Source organism: Mastomys coucha, unplaced genomic scaffold (genome assembly GCF_008632895.1).
Source record: "Mastomys coucha isolate ucsf_1 unplaced genomic scaffold, UCSF_Mcou_1 pScaffold22, whole genome shotgun sequence".
Classification (NCBI taxonomy): domain Eukaryota; kingdom Metazoa; phylum Chordata; class Mammalia; order Rodentia; family Muridae; genus Mastomys; species Mastomys coucha.
Genome location: NW_022196905.1, coordinates 226,143,040 through 226,166,003, shown reverse-complemented (window position 1 = coordinate 226,166,003; position 22,964 = coordinate 226,143,040). Strand labels below are relative to the sequence as shown.

General features: G+C 50.5%; 1 protein-coding gene across 5 annotated transcripts in view; it reads left to right on the top strand.

The window, feature by feature from the left end:
• Positions 1 to 22,964, top strand: part of Znf423 (zinc finger protein 423) — a 304,962-nt gene that overhangs the window by 172,027 nt on the left and 109,971 nt on the right. For all 5 annotated transcript variants that reach the window (XM_031340750.1, XM_031340753.1, XM_031340749.1 and 2 more), the window contains 2 exons: positions 8,098 to 11,312; positions 18,168 to 18,252. In XM_031340750.1, the coding sequence (XP_031196610.1) occupies positions 8,098 to 11,312; positions 18,168 to 18,252 (3,300 nt within the window). The remainder of the gene's footprint in view (positions 1 to 8,097; positions 11,313 to 18,167; positions 18,253 to 22,964) is intronic.

Below are 22,964 nucleotides of genomic sequence, written 5' to 3'. Positions count from 1 at the left end.
TGGTTCCCGTTTGTAGGACCCTGGGCGTGTGATGGACACCTTTCATCTTGTACTCTCCTTCCCTGTTGGGCTAACCTGGCAGTGTTTCTGCTGGTATAAAAATTTCAAGACCCTTGTGGCTATCCTGTGTATTTCATGGGGAATTACTCTTTTCTACAAGAGGCTCCTTCCGAAGAAATTTCTAGAGAATTCTGTCTCTGCCTTGGGGTTCTGTTGCGATGGCTTGTGGACAGTGCTCCTAAATCTCCCGGACACTGTTTTGTTCTGCAGAGATCTGAGGATCACACCCTTCATCTCTTAAAAAAAAAAAAAAAAGTGCCCTGTGTGAGTCAACTCTAACCTCTTGATTGTCCTGAGATGCTAGCAGAATGCACAGCCACACCCTTGGCCATTCCTCTGGAGTATTGCTTTCCTAAAATAAAGGTCATATGGTCCTTTTGCAACAAGAGAATTTCCCAAGGATGCTTCCTGGTTCCTTTTGAACCGTTCTGCCTTTGGTCTCTCTCTTTTCTTTCTTACTGTAAGCTGCGAGAAGAAACCAGGAAACACCTTCAACATTCTGCACAGAAATCTAGATAAATCCCGTGTCTTCCCATCAGAGGCTCTTCCTCCCAGACAGAGGCGGGACACTTGCCTGTCTCTGCGCAGCCGGCATCCTTCTTCAGTTTCTGAGAGCATGGAGCCTTATCGCTAAGAATCTCTAGTATCCCATTCCCTTCATGCTGGGTTAGACTTTTGGTTAAAGGTGATTTTAGTTTTCAGGAAAATATATTCTTCTTCCCAAGTCTGTACCAGGGGCCATCAATACCAGTATTTCAGTAACCTGCAGAAAGCTGTCTGCCCCTTTATAAATACTGTTTTTTTTTTTTTAATCTTATGGCCAATGTTCAGCTCCTGAGTGACTTTCCTACTGCCATGTGTTTGTTCTGGTGTTCTGGGGGCACCCCACTGCTGCCCACCCTCCCCCAGAGCTGTACTGTTTCTTATTGCCACTGGAACAAATCCTCATGTGCACTGTAACTTAAAACAGTACAAAGTCACCCATGGTTCTGGTGGTCAGGAGTCTGACAGACAGGAAGGGCAAAGGTCAAGGTGATGGCAGAGAACTATTGCCATTCACAGAGTCACCGCATTCATCACTCATGTATGTGTCTTCAACCCCAGCAACCATGGGTGGCTATACTTCTGCATCCTCTTTCCACATTCAAAGACCCAGTGACTCCAGAGGCCTCACCCAGATAATCCTGAATCATGTCTGTATGTTAAGGTCAGCTAGCCAGCACCCTGGGTTACGTGTGCTGTGAAAGTCTCACAGCTGTGCAATCTAGGCGTTTAGATATTTTGGGGCATTTGCTTTTGCCTAACACCATGTCCCAGGTTGGCTCCATTTAGGTTCTGTAGGCAGCGTGCTTTGCTGCCCTCGTGGGTGTTTGACAGCAGCCCCCAGTCTAGTGTGCTTCACCCACCACCAACATTGCTCAGGACTCGGATGTGCCTTGGATGGTTCCATCTGCCTGAGATGTCATAGCTGTCTCCTTCAGACTTGACATGACCATGGCCACCATGAAGTGAAGCAAAACTGGCTGTAATGGTGCACAGGAGACCTTGACTTGAGTCATGGTGAAGAAATAGAACAAGATAGATGATATTAGGTCCATGGGGATGGAGCCATTAAAATTTCTTCTAGGAGTGGGATATCATAAGACCCTTCCTGGAGACTCCAATCTCTATTGCTTCCTGCGCTAACTGTACATAATCTTAGAGACAATCAACAGATGTCATTAGTCATGTGTGCTCCAGAAAGTGGCCCAGTACACTCATTGATAAGCCAGGTTGGACTCAATGACATCTTTCTTTGGTCTTGACAGATTCTTTTTTAGTTCACCCAGTGTACTGGCTGGTTTTGTGTGTCAGCTTGACACAGCTGGAGTTAGCACAGAGAAAAGAGTTTCAGGTGAGGAAATGCCTCCATGAGATCCAACCATAATGCATTTCCTCAATTAGTGATCAAGGGTGGGAGGACCCCTTGTGAGTGGTACCATCTCTGGACTGGTAGTCTTGGGTTCTATAAGCAAGCAAGCTGAGCAAGCCAGGGGAAGCAAGCCAGTAACATCTCTCAATGGCCTCTGCATCAGCTCCTGCTTCCTGACCTGCTTGAGTTCCAGTCCTGATTTCCTTTGGCGATGAACAGCAATGAGGAAGTGTAAGCTAAATAAACCCTTTCCTCCCCAACTTGCTTCTTGGTTATGATGTTTGTGCAGGAATAGAAACCCTGAAAAAGACACCCAGGAAAGCCACAAAATACCTAGGGTTGTGTGATGGGATCTTTAGGCTTTTGGGGAACTTGCATTGCTGATTGCTGGAAGCAATTCCAGGAAAGGGCCTCAGCTGGCCCAGTCCACCCATGGTACAGGGGTGTTGTTGGTTCAGTCACCAGCTACTCCAACCTCTGAGGAGCAGGGCCAGCGACTCCTGGGTTCATGTGCTCTCACTGTCTGGAAGGAAGGCAAGAACATGCCCAGATGCCCCACACTGTGTTACTTCCTTTTATGTCTGGAAAGCCACTTATTTCAGTCCTGACTGCCTCCAAGGGAAGCAGTTTATGTGTGCCTTATAGCTCATGCAAGTAGGTCTTGCTTGCTTTGGGGAGTGCAGACAGCTGTGCTCTCCTGAGCACCCAGGTACCTTTGTGTGTGCTTAGGGCAGGCCTCCCATCAGGTGAGGTTGGAGCTGACCTGGCTGGGACCTCAGTGCAACTGCACAAGGTTTTTCATGTCCTTTTGTTTTTGCACTGACAGCAGGAAGTGGGGGACCCTGCCTTATAGCTCCATGAAGATGGATAGTACTTTTCTTAGAGGAGGGACCTGGGAAGCCTTTTGTCCAATTGTTCAGTGTCCTGAGACCATTTCATCCCACATTCCTTTGCTTGTCACCAGTTGATGTCATTTTTTAATCACATGGATGGAACTTCTCAGCCTAGCAATGTCCTGGAGACCCAGAACTTCCTGGGATTCAGCTATACTCCTCTTGTTTCTGAAGCACGGATCCCCACCCCTAAAGTTTCGTTCAGGGTTATCTCTCTATCTCCGTGATGGAGAGTCACTTTCCCCTTTTCTGAAAGGATAGTTACTTTTGGCTTACTCTTGTGGGTTCTAGGCCTGGGCCACCCTCCCTCCTAGGTCCTAGCACCCTCTATAGCAACTCCCCGACGTTCTCTGATGGGAGGAGCTATGAACCTTGCCCCCTGCCTTTCTGGGTAACTGTTCTATGCTACCTGCCACTGTCAGGTACATTTGTGGCAGCCTTGGCCTGTCCTGCCTTGATCACGTCCTGCTTGCCTTGATCAAGCTTGCCTTGATCACGTCCTGCTTGCCTTGATCAAGCTTGCCTTGATCACGTCCTGCCTGGGATCCATTTACTTGTATTGCAGATATATTCAGCAGTCCAGTTAATATTTTTGTACTTGATTGAATTTTCATCAAAACTCCCTCCTCTTTTATGGTGTGTGTGTGTGTGTGTGTGTGTGTGTGTGTGTGTGTGTTTCCTTCAGCAGACAGCAGAAGTCCCCTAGAAACCATTCCCTTCCAGGCCTCTTTGCTGGATTAGTCATTTTAAAATGAATTTAATCTCCATTTTAAAAGTAATTTTTCTCCTCATTTTGTTATAGCTCTTTGACTGTGCTTATTCTAAAGGAGGGAACAGCTGAAGGGCTGGCATTTGTCACTCTGTCTCGCATCTCAGCATTGTGGATGAAGCCACCAATTGAATAGGATTAAGTGGGTTTGTTTTCTGGCTCTCCTGCCTGGCAGCTGGGTTGTACTGGGCAAGTCAGTCTTTCTGTGCGTTGTTTTCTCCTTCTGTAAATGGAAGTGAAGTGCTAATACACGCAGCTCAGTGAACTGTTGAGGACTAAATTAATGCATGGGAAGTCCTAGAAGAATGCTTGCTTGGTAGCCAGAAAACCCTCATTTGTAGATGTTTAGATAGCTGGGCAATTGTGCCTTTCCTTGAATCTGTTTGCTGCTCAGCCCTGGAAAGGGACCTTGGGCTACCTACCCTTCACTGTTTTCACACTCCTCCTCCCTTCCCTTTCTTCACTCTAGCCAGAGGATGTGTGCTCATGCTGCTTGTGGGTGGTCACACTTGTACATGGGTGGTCACACTTGTACATGGGTGGCTATACTTGTACATGGGCAGTAATATCCGTGCATGGGAGGTCACACTCATGCATGGGAGGTCACACTTATACATGGGTGGTCACACTTGTACGCGGGCGGTCACACTTGTGCATGGGAAGTGCTAACAATGTTTGAGGGGTGTTTGTTACTGTGAGAGCTTGCATCTTCCCTTCCTCTGCCAATGCCCCCTGTGGATCCAATGGAGCCTTGGCCCCTGCTCATCTCTTTGGTTTTCTTCTGATACCCTTGGCTAGATGCCCCCAGTGCAAAATGTACTTGGAGCAGGTGGGAGGGGAGCCTCTGAGGCCAAGTGGTTTTTGAATAACAGGCTGTAAGCAGGGCGGCCAGTTTGGGACTTCATATGTCAACATGCCCCTTTTCCTTGATTGAGCCTTTTCACTTCAAGGAGCCTTATTTTCATTTAAATTCAGATGATTACAGTCTCAGCAGTTGCTTGGTTGTTGGTGGAGAATAATACACTTCCCTTTAGTTTTGAAACTTGTTTGCCAAAAATAAAGCCAAGCAGCCAGCCCTGCAATGAACTTTCAGTACCTTGGCACAAACCGGGCAGGTCATGATTCTCTTTGTGAAGGTGGTGAATGGCTTATGTTAGCCTGAGATGGGATACTGCAAGTTCAGGAGATGCAGGGACCAACCTTGTGAAACATCAGTTCTGTGTGGTGAACAAGTTGCTCATGTCTCTGAGACCCAGCATCTCCATCTCAAACATGAGGTGCTCCTGGAGACAGATAGATAGGGATGTTGTGATGACTGAGAGATTCATTGAGATAACAGACGTGTAGAGTGCTGGCATGCGGGACGTGAATGATAAATGCAGCTGCTAAAATTAGTGCTAGTGCTACTAATTAGAATTAATTATTACTATTGGCAAAATACTGCTTTTGTTTACCAGCTCTATAGAAGTATAATTTGCACTCTGGAACACTCACTTACTTGAGTATACAGTTTAGTACCTCTGTAGGTAGCCCGCAGAACCATATAGTCCTTTGTAGTTAGGGCTAAGTTTGTGTTCGTTTTCTCAGCAGACTCTGCTTGCCCACTGCATCCGCTTTCAGGCAGTACTGAGTGGACCCTGTCTGTGGATCCATGCCTACAGAACTCTAGTGGTTTCATATTAATTTCCTAGTCTGCCTCTCACAGTGGATCTTCTTTTCTAGATATACTTAGTGAGTCTCTGAGGCTGGGAAGATCACCCATGGTGTGGTTGAGTTGGAGGAGCTTGGAAGGCTGGGGCCATCAGTTGGCATGAAGGTTTTAGGAGCCGAGGACTGCAGTAAACGTGCTGGTTCAGCCTCGTCCCAGGGGCATAGCACCTTCCTGGTTTTACCTTCCTGGTTGTTCATTTTCTCCACCCATTGGCTATTTAGGGGGCTTCTCTCGGCGTTGGTGGACTCTCCCTGAAATATCTACCCTGAATGATTTCTGCCTGCCTCTTGAGGGAGGACTAGAAGGACAGCTTGCTGTGATGGCCCCTCCTCCTTACCTGTGGCAAGGCTGGCTCAGTTGCCTGCCACTCAGAGAAGCCAGCCTGGGGAAGTGAAGGGTCCTGCTGTCAGCCCCAGCACTGGTGGTTCATATTTTGTCAGGATGGTTCATATTTTGTCAATATGTCTGGGATCCACCTCAGTTTCACCATATGTAGAGTAGAATTGTCCTAGCTCTCACCTCCCCAGAGATGATGAGAAAGCACTTCGTGGGGCCTGGCACATGGGCATTTGAACATTTCTGAATATTTGTGGCAGCTTGAGTGTTTCTGAGCTATGATATCAAAATAACCTAAAGCTAGTTGAGTTTGGCCAGTGGGCAGAGGCCAAGCGCGTCCTAGCTCCATCCACCTCTTCCCCTGGGTCCCTTTGTCTGTGCCCCTCAGAGCCCAGCTGGCAAAGGCTGGGAATTAATAGGCAAGGGATAAGACGTCTCCCGCTGCGCCTAATCTAGGAAGCTGGTAGCGGCTGCGTCCTTCCCGGTCAAAGGGCCTGTAATGTGAGGCCCCCAGGAGAGAGGGTGCCCTCACTCCAGGAGGGCGTTCCTAGGGGTGCTGGGCTTTAGAGCTGAGGAGGCTGCTGGAAGACACAGAGCAGGAGCTTCGGAGAGCACTCTCTATCAGGCGGAGGTGTACGCGTGGTGCCAGCTGGGGTAACTTTATGCTTTGGAGGCAGGGGTTGTGGGGTGGGCACTGGAGCCTCCCTAGTGCTAGTTATGAGGGACTCTCTATCCAGCTCCTCTTATCCTTTTAATAAGCTCTTGTGGTGGGCAGGAACCGCAGTGGAACTACAGAGAGCCTTCAAGGGGAACCCTGGGTCTGTGATGGTGGAGGGTATGTGTCTAAGGTGTGTGTTTAGACATAAGTGTACGGTATTCATAATGTGAATGTTGTGCGACTCTGATATGGTATACAGACATGTAACACAGCAAAGGTGAGTCTGCCTATGAACTAGTGTGTGTGTGTTTGTGTGGGTGATCGTGTGAGCCTATAGGTGTGTGTTTTGGGAGCTATGTGTAAGATATGTTGAACACATGTGCTTACATAGGTGAGTGGTGTGAGTGTGGTGTAAAATGTGTAGGGGTGTGTGTGTGTGATTGTGTGAACATATGCTGGTTGTGAGGCTCTCTGTCCTTTTCTATTCCTGTGGATCGGGAACAACTTGTGTGAGTTTTTTTTTTTTTTTTTCCCTGAGGACTCAGCTGGCTGGCTAGAGACTGGCAGTGTGGCCAGGGGCCCTGGTCTCTTTCCTTGGGGTCACAAGGCAAGGTCAGCACAGCCGAATCTGGGCTTTTGTTTGTCTCTCCCCTGCCCGCAGCAGCCTGTGGTCTGTTTCATTCATTATTAAGTTTTAAATCCACTCGATGAGAAACTTGAGCCTCCGAACGCCTTCCGCTCCGCACTGGCTCTGTCCAGCCCCTGCTGTGTTTTGCGAACTTCCCTGGCTTTATTTGCTGTGTCCTGTGTACTTTTTTTTCCCCAGAAATGGCCAGCCCTGAGGTTTGTTTAGCTTCCTTCAGAGGTTAGAAGGGCCAGAGAAGTCCTTCTAGTCTCTGGAGAGCAGAGAGTCCCTTACATGGAGAGAGCGACTGCTAGCCCCAGGCTCTGGCTATTGGTGGCCCAGTCCATCCTTATGACTACCACCTGGGCTCCTGGGTGAGTAGGGTAAAGACAGGGTTGGAAACAAAAGAGGAGAGTCCTTGGGGATGCTGGCTGGGTACCTCAGGTCTTCCTTTCTGCCCTCCACTTGCTTCATTTGCATACTGGAGTCTGATGTTTGGAGCCCTGCAATTTTACACCCCTTGTGTATTGTCTACTACTAGAAATAGCAGTTTCCCACTTCATCAGTTCCCCATCCATGAATATGGTGAGGTTGTTAAGGTTAAGGGTATTTTCTGTTCTTGCTAAATTTTGACTGTGCCCAAAGGACAAATAAGAGTCCCCTTAAGGCTGGGGGGCTAGGGAATGGGGGGCTAGGGCCTGAGGGTTGATGGAAGTTGACTCCCAGATGTAGTTGGAATTAGGGGACTTGGATTCCTTTTGGCCTGTGGGACCGATGGTCTGTGTGGTCATTTCCGGTGACTTTGTACAGGCTGCCCCTCCTCCACCACCAGGGCAGTGGCTGGGAGCTGCGCCTCTGGTGGGGGTGTACTATATCCAGTCAGGTTCAGGCAGGTGTCACCGCAGAAAAGGACACTTCCCTTGGGTGCTCTGCCACCCCTCTGCCGTGCGTCCTCTGTGGATGGGAAGGTCTGTGTGTCCACTTACTTCCGGCCCCCTCGTCAGTCACTCCTCCCCTGCAGCAGTTGGCCAGCTGCACAGCCTCAGCCGAGAGCTGTCGAGAAACTGGCTCTGTCCTTGCTTCCCAGCGGCCCTGGGAATTGCCTCTGATCTCTCTTCTGCCTTCCCCTGCAGATGGTGATGACGACCCACAGCTCTCCTGGGTGGCTTCATCTCCCTCCAGCAAGGATGTTGCGTCACCTACGCAGATGATCGGAGATGGTTGTGACCTCGGCCTCGGTGAGGAAGAAGGCGGCACTGGCCTGCCCTACCCTTGCCAGTTCTGCGACAAGTCCTTCATTCGCCTGAGCTACTTGAAGAGGCATGAACAGATCCACAGCGACAAGCTGCCGTTCAAGTGCACCTTCTGCAGCCGCCTCTTCAAACACAAGAGGAGCCGAGACCGGCACATCAAGCTGCACACAGGCGACAAGAAGTACCACTGTCACGAGTGCGAGGCAGCTTTCTCCCGTAGCGACCACCTCAAGATCCACCTGAAGACCCACAGCTCCAGCAAGCCGTTCAAGTGCAGTGTCTGCAAGCGCGGCTTCTCCTCCACCAGCTCTCTGCAGAGCCACATGCAGGCCCACAAGAAGAACAAGGAACACCTGGCCAAGTCAGAGAAGGAAGCCAAGAAGGACGACTTCATGTGCGACTACTGCGAGGATACCTTTAGCCAGACAGAGGAGCTGGAGAAGCACGTGCTTACCCTCCACCCGCAGCTCTCAGAGAAGGCGGACCTACAGTGCATCCACTGCCCTGAGGTCTTTGTTGACGAGAGCACGCTGCTTGCCCACATCCACCAAGCCCACGCGAACCAGAAACACAAGTGCCCCATGTGCCCTGAGCAGTTCTCCTCTGTGGAGGGTGTGTACTGCCACCTGGACAGCCACCGGCAGCCTGACTCCAGTAACCACAGTGTCAGTCCTGACCCTGTGCTGGGCAGTGTGGCTTCCATGAGCAGTGCTACCCCTGACTCCAGCGCCTCTGTGGAGCGCGGGTCCACGCCAGACTCCACCTTGAAGCCACTGAGGGGGCAGAAGAAGATGCGGGATGACGGGCAGAGCTGGCCCAAAGTCGTCTATAGCTGCCCCTATTGCTCTAAGCGGGACTTTACCAGCCTGGCAGTGCTGGAGATTCACCTGAAGACCATTCACGCGGATAAACCTCAGCAGAGTCACACATGTCAGATCTGCCTAGACTCCATGCCCACACTCTACAACCTCAACGAGCATGTGCGAAAGTTGCACAAGAGCCACGCTTACCCCATCATGCAATTTGGCAACATCTCTGCCTTCCACTGCAACTACTGCCCCGAGATGTTTGCTGACATCAACAGCCTGCAGGAGCACATTCGAGTCTCGCACTGTGGCCCCAATGCCAACCCCCCTGATGGGAATAATGCTTTCTTCTGCAACCAGTGCTCCATGGGCTTCCTCACCGAGTCCTCGCTCACAGAGCACATCCAACAGGCGCATTGCAGTGTGGGGAGCACCAAGCTGGAATCTCCTGTTGTCCAGCCTACACAGTCCTTCATGGAGGTCTACTCCTGCCCTTACTGCACCAACTCCCCTATCTTTGGCTCCATCCTGAAGCTCACTAAGCACATCAAAGAGAACCACAAGAACATCCCGCTGGCACACAGCAAGAAGTCCAAGGCAGAGCAGAGCCCAGTCTCCTCCGATGTCGAGGTGTCTTCCCCAAAACGACAACGCCTCTCGGGGAGCACCAACTCCATCTCCAATGGCGAGTACCCCTGCAATCAGTGCGACCTCAAGTTCTCCAACTTCGAGAGCTTCCAGACCCACTTGAAGCTGCACCTGGAGCTGCTGCTTCGGAAGCAGGCCTGCCCCCAGTGCAAAGAGGACTTTGACTCTCAGGAGTCCCTCCTGCAGCATCTGACAGTGCATTACATGACCACGTCCACACACTACGTCTGTGAGAGCTGTGACAAGCAGTTCTCCTCGGTGGACGACCTGCAGAAGCACCTGCTGGACATGCACACCTTCGTGCTGTATCACTGCACCCTGTGTCAGGAGGTCTTTGACTCCAAGGTGTCCATCCAGGTGCACCTGGCCGTGAAGCACAGCAACGAGAAGAAGATGTACCGCTGCACGGCCTGTAACTGGGACTTCCGCAAGGAGGCTGACCTGCAGGTGCATGTCAAACACAGCCACCTCGGCAACCCGGCCAAGGCCCACAAGTGCATCTTCTGTGGCGAGACCTTCAGCACCGAGGTGGAGCTGCAGTGCCATATTACCACACACAGCAAGAAGTACAACTGCAGGTTCTGCAGCAAGGCCTTCCACGCCGTTATCCTGCTGGAGAAGCACCTACGGGAGAAGCACTGTGTGTTTGACGCAACTGTGGAGAATGGCACGGCCAACGGGGTGCCCCCAACCTCCACTAAGAAGGCAGAGCCTGCTGACCTGCAGGGCATGCTGCTCAAGAATCCTGAGGCACCAAACAGCCACGAGGCGAGTGAGGACGATGTGGATGCGTCAGAGCCCATGTATGGCTGTGACATCTGTGGTGCAGCCTACACCATGGAGGTGTTGCTGCAGAACCACCGGCTCCGGGATCACAACATCCGACCTGGCGAGGACGACGGCTCACGAAAGAAGGCAGAGTTCATAAAGGGCAGCCACAAGTGTAATGTGTGCTCTCGGACTTTCTTCTCGGAGAATGGGCTCCGGGAACACCTGCAGACACACCGGGGTCCTGCCAAACACTACATGTGTCCCATCTGTGGCGAGCGCTTCCCCTCGCTGCTGACGCTCACTGAGCACAAGGTGACCCACAGCAAGAGTCTGGACACAGGTACCTGTCGCATCTGCAAAATGCCCCTGCAGAGTGAGGAGGAGTTCATTGAGCACTGCCAGATGCACCCCGACTTGCGGAACTCCCTCACTGGTTTCCGCTGTGTGGTCTGTATGCAGACTGTCACCTCGACGCTGGAGCTCAAGATCCACGGCACCTTTCACATGCAGAAGCTGGCTGGCAGCTCAGCTGCATCCTCCCCCAATGGCCAGGGGCTGCAGAAGCTCTACAAGTGCGCCCTGTGCCTCAAAGAGTTCCGTAGCAAGCAGGACCTGGTCAGGCTTGATGTCAACGGGCTACCCTATGGTCTATGTGCTGGCTGCATGGCTCGTAGTGCCAATGGACAGGTGGGTGGCCTGGCCCCACCCGAACCTGCTGACCGGCCCTGTGCTGGCCTCCGCTGCCCTGAATGTAACGTGAAGTTCGAGAGTGCTGAGGACCTGGAGAACCACATGCAGGTGGACCACCGTGATCTTACACCAGAGACCAGTGGGCCCCGGAAAGGTGCCCAGACGTCTCCAGTGCCCCGGGTAAGTGCAATCATTCCTTACCTGTCCTCCTTGGGGACCAGTGGATACTCATATAAATAAAACTCCTGCATGTGTACTTCCTGGGGGGTATGTCTTATAGTAACTCAGAGAGGCAGCATTACCCATGTGAATTAGGCACATCCCCTCTGCCCCGTTCAGCCTCTGTATTACCAGCTGTGTGGCATGTATACATTTTTTTGTATCTCTGGGACTGGTTTGTCAAGAACTCACCTGTATTACAGAAATGATGATTTCCTAACGTTGTTGTGAGGGGTCAGTGACATGCAGAATATGTGCCTAGCACAGTGCTTAATACCCAATCGACATTCCTTGTGCGGTAACTGGCATCTTTGCTATTTATCTGGAGCGAACTGACTACCCGGCTTATTGTATCTCATTGAGTGATTCACTTCACAGCTCTGGATTCTCAACACAGACACTAGTGATGTCAGATACACCTGAGACTTAAAGCCAGGCATTGGTTGGGGTTGTATATGCTTGCCACAACCTCTGCTGACAAGGTATCATGAGTAACATCAAGATAGCTTATGGTAGGTGAAAGACCCTTGGTATGGTATGATTTGATTCGATCATTTCCAATCGTTTGAAATAGTTGTCTAATTTGCCTGGAGCACCCCTTATATTTGGAGGTGTCTGAGCATCAGGAGTGGATCCCACCTTTTGAGACTTATAGACTCAGGAGAGCCACGGGATCATAATATATTGCTGTGATTGAGACAGAGGAAGGAAGCATGGGCTACTGCTGAACCCACAAAGGCCTTCGTTTTAAGTTGGTGAACACCTGAGGTGGTTTCAGCCTGCGTGGTCTTGAGTGTCAGATAGCCGGGGTCAGAAATTCCCACCACGTATATGTTGTGTTTCCAGATGGAGGACGTATCACGTAGGTCTCCAGGGTACCTCTCCCTGGAGGGCTGCTGCTGGAGCCATTGATAGGGAAGCAGGATGTGGAAAGCACCTGCCACAGGTGCTTGCTGAAACGTGCCAGTGTTTGTTGAAGGTGTTTTCTCTCAGAATAGGAACCCAGAATCTGGGTTGAGAGAAGAGGGAGAGGGCTGGAGAGAATGAAGGAACATCCCTCAGAGGATGTCCTCCTACCTATGAGTATCATGGGTAGGCCTAATGAAGGCCAGTGAGCCCATGGGACCTGCCTATAGACACCTGGCTAAGGGAAGCATGCCCAAACAGAGAGAAGTGTGAAACTTGTTGGAAACTGGAGAACCAGAGGCCTCTTTCTGGAGGCTGTGGCACCCCTTTAACTCATGGCACGTCAGCTAAGTGAAGCTTCTGAACTGGCTCAGCCAGGCACCTCTCAGAGATCCAAAGCATGGACACTGGTCTTGCTGCTCAGCTCTGTCCACCTGAGCCTTGGGTAGCCAAGGCATTGTGGTAATTCTGGAGAATGTGGGGCTCTAAAGTTGGGGGGGTCATAGGACATAGAGAGTGGCTCCTTATACTGTCACTCCCACTTATGGTCCACTCTGACTGTGAGGTGGGCATGTGCCACTTGATGCTCTCCTGAGTCTGTAAGTCTCAAAAGGTGGGATTCACTCCTGATGCTCAGACACCTCCAAATATAAGGCGTACTCCAGGCAACTTAGATGACCACATCAAATGATGCCACTTGTCATCTGAGGACCCTCTCCAGCAGTCATCTTCACAAAGGACATGAACACAGGTTGGTGAGGTTGGCTACCCCAGGTCCTAGCTGCCAGGAGGCAGAGGCAAGATTTGAATTCCTGCTGCTCTCATACTCTTGACCATCAATCTCCCCATCCCCTCTATGGCCCATCCAGCTTGCATGGAGATGCAGCTAGCAGGAATGGAATGTAATGCAGTCCCGTTCTTCTGCAGAGCAGTGTGGCTGGGCTCCTCTTGCCCTTCCTGGATGCATCCTGGCCTGGATTATCCATCTGTTTGAGCCACTCCCACCATTTTCCTAATGCCAGGAGCCTGCTCTTGGACACTCTAAATCCTGAGCTCCTGGAATTTCCCCCTCCCCAGCATGCCCTACATTGAACACCCCTCCTGGACAACTCCTCTTATATGAAGGGATCTCTCTTGGCTCCCAGCAACAGGGTTGGTCCCCACAACAAGCAAGAGCCTAACTGTGAGGCCTCTGTTTCGGTAGAGGGCCCCCAGACTCAGAAAGGTGAAAGGAGCCAAGAATACACAGCTAAGCACACGAGGTAGAGTGAAGCCTTATTCCATCCCTTCCCAGGCCCTTCCCTGCTTGTCCTTGGGTCCACGTGAGAGGCACCAGGCTAGAAATCCCACTCCCACCAGCCCAGAGGCCCAAACAGATGGACCTTTTGCAGAAAGAAGCTAGACAAAGCCTAGGTACCGCCTCGTTCTAACCATTACCCCTGGGACCTTGCCCCCTGTCTGGGCACGCCTGGGGCCAGGGCCCCAGCTGTCTATTCACCCACCCCTTGCTTCCCTCAGGACTCACTCATGTTAGAGCACACTCTGGGGGCTGTGGCAGGGGCTTGGGGGCTGGAAGGCTGGGACCCTTGGGAGTGTATCCATAGCAACCAGCTCTCAGAGGACTGGGTTCCTGTGGGGCCGAAGATGCTGTTGGCTGGAGCGTGAAGCATTGAGGTTTCAAGCTCTCCCCACCCCCGTTCATAAGTAATAACAACATCAATTCATCTCTAGCCAACATGGGCAGGCCTGAGGCCTCACTGCCTCAGCAGGTCCCGGGGAGACCTCCATTCTAGGTGGAGCAGCCTGGTCACTCCCTTTGCCTGGTCTACAAAAGAGTAGTGGATTTCCAAATGGGAGGTTTAAACATGTGCCCAGGACACACCAGCTTTTTCTTACCTAGACCAGGACTGTTTAGGGACATCTGGGTCCTGGAGCCAGACGACAAGCTCGACAAGTAACTCCAGAGGGAGCCTGCCTGGCAGGGAGTCCTAGGCCCTTTGCTTACAGTGTGTGGCTTGGGCCTTGTGGAACTGAAGTGACTCTTCCCCGAGTGTGTAAAGGTAGTGAAGATTCCATAAAAGCTGCCTGCAAGCACTATTATTCTTAGTGCATGTTGAGGGCCAGTCCAGTGATGGACACTGGTAAGCTCTTTTCTCCCTTCCAGGGGCCCAGTCAGCTCCTCCCTGCCTCCCTCTCTTTTCATTTTCATTCAAGGGAGATTTCTTTCTGTTCTAAGGCTACTCAGGACTGTGCTGGGGAGGCAGCCCCTGGCCACAGGCCCTGGGCCTCAGCTCTGGTGTCTCTGGACTGACCTCAGAGAAGGGCCTTGAGACAGAGGACGTGCTTTGAATGTCAAGTCCTACCTTTGTGTTCTATCTCCTAGTGTGCTCTGGGCTCAAGAGGAGATGGAGATGGTGGTTTCTCTTGGATGTTAGTGAAGAAAGGCAGACCCAGTAGATGTTGGAGCCAAGCTTGGAAATGTTAGTGCTGGTGAGCCTGGTGTGCATGCGCATGCGTGTTTGCATGTGTGTGTGTGTGTGTGTGTGTGTGTGTGTGCGCGTGTGTGTGCGTGTGTGTGTGTGTGTGTGTGTACATGCATATACATTTGCTTACATACTAGTCATGCATGTATACTTATGAATCTAAGTACATTGGCTATTCAGTGCACTTGTTTCTGTCATGCACTACTTGTACTTCTGCTTGAGAGTGTGAGATGTGGCATCAGGGTTTCAGTGAGAACCAAAGGCATACATGTCTCTGCAGATGAGTTCACCATATTGATTTGTGCAACCTTGTGGATCCACAAAGATTCCTTCTTTTAAGTAAACCTGTAACACTGGACACATGATACACACAGATCGTGTGCTGCAGAGACTACTACACAGGGGTCAGAGTATGAGTTGGAGTGAGAGAGATCATGAGAATGCACATATGTGTGCATATATGTAGATAACTCCCTGTATGTGTGGGCAGAAGTTCCTCCTGGTCCCTCCTTTGAGAATCTTCTGGGCCTGTTTGCCTACCAGGAAGGACCCACTCTCTACCAATGCTCTTCCAGTGTGGCCATATGTTTAGAGTGTTTATGGGGAGTCTGTCTTCCTGAACAAGCCTCTGGTGATTAGAGCTCAGCAAGTGTGCTTCCCTCACCTATACCTAGGTGGAGGATCAGGTTGCTTTGATTATAGACTATTCTCACAGTGGTCTAGATTAGCCATGGCTGTGGCCTCCAGAAGCTTGTACCCAGCCGGGAGTGGGAGTCTCCTCCCATAGCCATGGCTTTGGCCTCCATCAGCCTTCTGCCCTGAAGCCCTGCAGGACCAGGTGGTACCTGTCTAGCATGGCTCTCCTGACATCTTTCAGCCAGAGCTTCATCCATGTATTCACTGGCTTATGTATTCTTTCAGGCTCCCTCAGTTCTTACCTTTGCCAGGGTGAGCAAGCGGTTTGATGTGTGGGATAGGATGAGTGACTCTAAGAGCAGAAAGCGCCTCTTCTTTGTGAACATGGAGTTGAGCTGAGATAGGGCCTATGAAGTTGAGTTCTTTGACCCTGTCTTAGTCTGCCCTCTCTGAGACTGACCCTGCTCTTCTTGGGACCTTTCCAAGCTGAGTACATGCTTCTGAGACCAGTGTCATGGCCTGTACTAAGAACACACTGAACTCCATGTAGTTCTGAAACACTGGGGGCAGGGGAAGGGCTGTCAGAGGGATACTGGAATCTAAGCAGGGGCACTCACACCAGAGCCTGTTCCACCTATCCCTCTGTTCATCCATTCAGATCTTTCTTTCCTCAATAATAATCACAATAAAAATTAAACAGACTCTACGTGATGGTGTATGTTTGTGCTCCCAATACTTGGGAGCTGAGGTAGAAGAATCATGAGTCTGAGGGCAGCATGGACTCTATATGGGGCTTCAAAATGGGAGGAACAGATAAACAAAACAACATGGAAGTTAATTATTATCAGGCATTCCTCTGACCAGGCTCTTGAGGTGGCAGGGACCCAGGAATCATCTCTGGCTCTTTTAGTCCCTTCCGACCTAATACAGCACTTTGGATATTACACAGCAATTTTGCTCATGAGTTCAACAGGTCCATCTCGTGAGTCTGTGCTAACCCATGGTGTGGACAGCACATATCCCTGCCCTCTGGGTGCTCAGGGTAATGGGGAGCAGATGAATCACTCAGCTAGGGCCCGACAGTATGTTTTTGGCATCAGCTTGGAGATCTAACTGGCCCTGGATTCCTCCTGGGGTGGGAACAGAAGGCTTCTCACAAGCTCTGATAGTGGGCTGAGTTCCTTAAGATGGAGAGGGTGCCCCAAGAGAGGAGCCTGCAGATGGAGCCTGGGTGGAGCTGGGCACTCAGCTCTCTGGTGACTCATCCTGGCTTTGTAGCTCAGAGAGGTGCCTGGGTCCTTAGCCAGGGGATTAGAAGCCCTACTTTTTCTAAAGGCAAGGGGAACCCCAGTACCCCATAAACCACAGTGCTGTATTATAAATCTTGGCTATACAGAGTCCTGTTACCACTGTACATATCCTTTTAAAATGCCCCATAGCCGTGCATGACAGGTATGTCACATCTGCCCATATGGGGCAGATTTCATAGCTACTTGTGCTAAGCGATAAGCATGGAGACTTCTGCTAGTTTCCATGTTTTTCTGCCTTCACTTGCCTCCAAAAGTAGCTGGTACCTGCAGGCACTCGGGACCATGTGTACCCAGGACAGATGACAAATCCTCGAGCTGTCCTTGAGCACTAAAATTGTTGGGAGCCATCTACCCTGCTCAGTCACAGTGTTCTTGAGATGGCTCAGTGTATGAAGAGCTTCCAGGATGAATGGATGGATGCTGGGTGGACAGGTGGACAAGTGTGTAGAGGAACAAATAAAAGTAGGTGGTAAAAGTAGATGTGTGGACACTGAGGTTTGAGTAGATGTCTAAATGGGCAGGTGAAGAGTGGTGGATAAACGGGAGTATGCATTATTTAGATTTTTTGTGTGTGTGTGTGTGTGTGTGTGTGTGTGTGTGTGTGTGTGAGTGAACTGAGGAAAGCCATATTTTGGCTCCCGTTCTCAGAGCTTTCACCCCAGGGTTCCTTGGCTCTATATTTTTGAGTCCTGTAGAACCCTGACAGAACACAGTGACAGCAGGAGCAGGTGAAGAGTGGTGGATAAACGGGAGTATGCATTATTCAGATAGTGTGTGTGTGTGTGTGTGTGTGTGTGTGTGTGTGTGTGTGTACTGAGGAAAGCCATATTTTGGCTCCTGTTCTCAGAGCTTTCACCCCAGGGTTCCTTGGCTCTATATTTTTGAGTCCTGTAGAACCCTGACAGAACACAGTGACAGCAGGTGCACATGCCAGAGACTGTTCACCTTATGGTGAACAGGAAGCAGGAAGAAGGGACAGGGAACAGGATATATTATTACAGGGCTGGCCCGTACCCCCTCACACTAGACCCCAGTTCTTACTATCTAATGCCACCAAATATGACTCCATCAAGGAATCACTCCATTGACCAGGCAAGGACTCTTGGGATCCAAGCACTTTCCTAAATCTCATCAGTTAGTGGAACACACCTCTTGTGCAAGAGGTGATATGGGGTCTGCCTCACCAAAACTGGAATGGCAGGGTACTTACAGATGAACAGGTGGATTCATGGATTTGCCTTTATAAGTGGGGCAAACACCCTCAGCTCCTGAGAAAGCTGACCTTGGCACACAACAAATCCAATTCACAGCCCCTTGGAAAGCAGCCTGTGCCCCGGTGAGGTAGAGTCAGAGGGAGGTGGGCAGAGAGTGGATTGGGATGCCTGGGAGAGGCCAGACACTCTGGGACATCTTGAGCCAGGATTTTGGGGACATGGCTTTCTGTCTCTTCTTACCTGATTCCTTCTCTCCTTCCCAAACAGAAAAAGACATACCAGTGTATCAAGTGCCAGATGACCTTCGAGAATGAGAGAGAGATCCAGATACACGTTGCCAACCACATGATCGGTAAGAGAATGTCCTTCCACAGCAGGACACTCCCCAGGGCTGGAAATTGACGGTTTCTCGCTGTTCCTCACTTTTAGGATAGTGGTCTGTGACATTTCAGTGGGAGTTAAGATGGTAGGGTGGGAGTGCTTGCCCTACCCAAGCCTTCTTGTCAAAATGCCACACACGCTGCTATCAAACTTTTGACAGCTGCTTCCATTCGCCAGCATAAATTTCCCTCCATTTCTGGGACGAGTGCTTTCCGGTCGCTGAGCACTCAGGGGCAATTATGCTTCAATTTCATGTGTCATGACATTGAATAGATTTAACTGCTCACATTTCCCCACTCCACGAGATGAGTTCTTCAGGCACACTGTCAAAAGAGAACACTCACAAAGTTGTACCCACTGTCTTCCCGTTCCTCTTCAAGTGGATTTGAACACTGGAAAAGTCTCTCTTTAAGAGGCGAGTTTTCAAAAGTTCACAGAGCTCACACATAGCCCAACATTTCCCAGCATTCTCTGACTTCCTCCTGACCCTGAACATCAGAGAATGGCTGGCTCAGAAGTGGAGGTGCTGCTATGCTGCTGTGCAAGCAGACATTGGGCTTGGAGTGTTAGGGGCCAGTTGTGGGATGATGGGATGGCTATGTTTGACAGCCCCAGCCTCCAAAAGATCCTGGAATACAGGTACCCCAAGTTCCTTTTAGACTTTTGATCACTTCCCAAATCCTGTGGTCTGAGCAGAGAGATTCTTGTCAATCGGAGCAGCCTGACCCTACCCTATCTCCATTTTTCTTCTTTCAGTATCTTTTCATTTGAGTCTTAACGAAATCCTTCATTGCACACTTTCAGAAACGACACATACATGTCTATGAATCTGAGCACACCTCTATAACTAACACTTGGATCAAGAAAGCCATATGTGTCCAGCACCCCAAGTCAACTAACTCTCTTGACTTTGTAGGTCCCCTGCTACCAGTAAAAAGCTGCCCCCATCCAGCTGTCGCAAAGCAAGGTTGGGTGTATCTAGTTTGTTTCTTATATGAATGGACCCCCACCCCCATTTCTACTCATGATGTCTGGAATCTTCCTCTTTTCCCAATGCTTGCCTCTGTCTGAGGCTCATTTTTCTTATTCTTTCTCTTCAGGATGGACTATTCCATCATGGACACATGTCTTTGTGTCGTGGCTCATTCTGGGTTTGTTTCACAGAGTGTACTGCTGTGACTAGAGTGCTGTACATATCTCTTGGTGGATGTATATATATATGTGACCTTCATGGGGATGTGGGAATATATAAATACTACATACTGTAGATAATATAATGTGTCATACATACATAAGGGGGAATACAGGAACAGACATGGAATTATTAGGTCATAGGCTATGTGATGTTCCCCTTCAGTAGACAGTGACACATCAGTTCTCAGAGTGGATGGATGCCTGTTGCTCCAGTCAGCAGTGTGAGGCCTTCTGCTACTGCACATCTGTCATCTCATCCTCATGCTACGTGAAGGAGCTGCTGCAAAGGCCCCCTTTAATGACGATGGCACACAATGAGCATAGGTCCCCTGCTCCCCACCCAGCTGTGGTGCACCCTGCTTAGTGGGTTTGGGTGCCGAGTGTCCTTGCTCACCCCTCATCTGATCATCTTCTACAGTGGTGCAGAGTTTGTCTTCTGAGTGCAGAGAGCCTGGCCATGTGTTTGGTGGGCTCACTGGCAATGAAGGGATAGGAAGGCCAGGCCAGCCAGGGGTTTCAGCCTGGCAGGGAGATGGGTGGGCTTTTAATGTTTTCTACCTGAAAGCCCCTGCAAAATACAGGAAGGGAAGCTGCCCTGTCAGTTGCTGGCTGTGAGACGTCTCCTCAAGAGGTCTTGGGAAGCACAGATGAAGATAACTGAAAATGTTTGCTTCTGTAGCACGTGGTGACGTGGCTCCTGTTTGTAAGCATGGAGGGTGACAGTGGGCTAATTGGACCATGGTGATTCCTTTCCCTCTCACCTCTCCTTCCTGTGTAGCCTGGAAAACATGTGTCCTTGTGCGAGGCAAGAGGGCTACTCAGGACCTCAAAAGGAGAGAGTGATGGGCCTTTGGCTTTGTGTGTGAGTTGAGCTTCTGAGAGTAGCATCTGTCTGGTGGCTGGACAGGGCCCCTCACCTACATCTGCTTGCATCACTGTGACCTGGACTGCTGCCAGGACATGTGGGAGCTATTGGTCTCCAGCAGCTCAGAGTGGTGGGGCCAGAGATTTTAGTTCCTTAATGCAAGGGATGTGACACTGATGCCTGTGAGCCATGTGGCCCAGGTGGTGCCTCTCACCCTCACCTATCCTTGCAGCAGGTACTCTTCTCTTACATGTCACCCTGACCCATCAGAGAACATCAGTGAGGCAGGATGATGAGTTTTGTGCCCTCCGGGGGTCAGCAAGGCTAAAATGGCCATATCCTTGCTCTCAAGCCTTACATCATCGTGGACAAGATGTGCTGCTGGCCACCGATATGTAGAAAGGGTCTCTCAGGAGGATGCTGGCCACTACTGCTCACCTGGCCCTGTGACATGCTAGGTCCTTTAGGGCAGTGCTTGTCCCTGTCTTATAAAAAGAAAGGTCTGGTCTTGCAGAGGCTAAATGACTGACTCAAGATCTCACAGTTGATACAAAATAGAGTCAGGTCAGACAACGGTCAGGCACTCTCCATTGAGCTTATAGCCCCTGCCTGGACTGTGGTGCGAGAAAGCAATGGGTCCCTGTCTTTAGAGTAGGCAGACAAGTATCCAGATTAGTTCTGGAGTGATGTTGATGCTGCCAGTCCAGGAACCGATATATCACAAAGGCCTGGGTACTGAAGGATGATGAGGTAGGGCTGTCTCTACAGAGGTGAGCTCCACATAGGGAAAGGAATCTTTCATGCTGGTTTTGGCCTTCAGAGAAAGACTATGGGGCCAGCAGGGACAAGAGCAAAGGGAAAGAGGCTCAACCTGATGGGGCGGCATATACCATCGCATCATGGTGGTGAGGATGGGGAGGCAGTTCGTAGGCATGGTCACTGAGGGCTTCAAATATCGAGTGAAGGGGATTAGATTTGACTTGCCCTCTAGACTGAAATCCATCACTGGGGTCCTCTTAACTGATGTTTTATTTGGATTTTCATGAAATTTTAGAAGAAATGGCACCTGGTTTCTACCTCCGCACGGGCAGAGCCTATGGGAGCCTGTGGGAAAGCCACATGGACAAGTGTTCCCCAGGATCTGCAGCCTCACTAAGTTGGATACTGCATAGGGCTGCTTGGCTCATTCCTGTCCCCAGCCTAGTGCCCATAAGGTCTGTGTGTATAGTATTGAGCTGAAACACATGGGAACCATTAAAGAATTTGGTGTAGGGTAAGGTTTTGGATGACCTGAAAATTTTAGGGAGATTAATCAGGGTGCAGTGTTTGGGGGTGGAGAGTGAGATGGGAAGAGCACAAAATCCTGCCTGCTGCCTGGTCCAGGGGTGTGGAGGCTAATATAAGTGGATAGAATGACGTTTGGTTCCTGCAGTGTGCATTGCATAGAAGACCTGTGCACAGGACACCCGAGGTTGAGTTGGTTCTACGGTCCTAGTAAATCTGCTGGGCCCAGAGTCCTTAGAGACGCCTGCTAAATGGCCTGAGTCCAGAGTGACTGCCCTGGAGCTGGCCCGAGTAATAATTGCCCTCAGCATCACCAAGGGGTCTTGGAAGTGGAAGTGGCACTGTTCAGCTTGGCAACCTTCTCGTAAAGTCGGGGCACTTGGGGTCTAAGGCAGGTCTCCTCAGGGGTCCAGGCATCTGGAAACCTCCCCAGAGGCTGCTAAACTAGTGGGGGAGAGAGGGGAGCTCTGAGTGGCTTTGCTGCCTACAGAGGCTGGGACTTGGGATGATTAGGACACGTCTCCTCCGAGGTATTTTTCTTTTCTTTCGAAATTTACATCTTTATTTTTATTGCGTGAATGTTTTGCCTGCATGTGTGTCTGTTTGCTGCACATGCGCCTGCTCCTTGTGGAGGTCAGAAGATGGCCTCAGATCCCCTGGGGCAGGAGTTACAGGCAGCTATGAGCCACTGTGTAGATGCTGGGTCCTCTACAAGAGCTGTGGGTGCTCTTAAGCACTAAGCCATTTCCCCAGCTCCAGAATTTTTCTAATAACCCTCCCAGTGCTGCTGGGGGTAAGAGGACTGTGGATCTGCTGGAGACAAGGACTTTTGGAAGCTTTTCAATGTATGATCACCTTTGAAATCTCATGTCCCCACAAGGCTGAGTCCCTGCAATGGGCATATAAAGATCTTTGAGAAACCCATTGCCCTGGCAGCCTGGCCTCTTCTGCATTGCTAGTAGGCATCTATTTTTGGATTCTTTGGGATGGAGATACTGGATAAAAACTGGATGAAGACTTTGAGAACTTGCCTTCAAGATAAGAGACACGCCCTCACCTAAGGGTTACTACACCCTTAGACCTTGGACAATCTTACTCAGGGCCTCCTGGACCTCTGTGGGGAGGGAATCCGGCTGGAGAAGGGCAGTCCTTAAGGAGCTTCCTCAGAACTGTTTGCCCTCAATGTCCTTGGACAGTGGTTCTGGGCTCTCTGGAGGGCAGTCAGGCAGGGCCAGGCTTCTCCTATGGGCCATTAGTCATGTCCTGCTGGCCTCTGTCCCTGGGTGCTTGTCAGGGGGCTGGACAAGAAAGGAACCTCCTGCTTAGAATGTAAGCACACC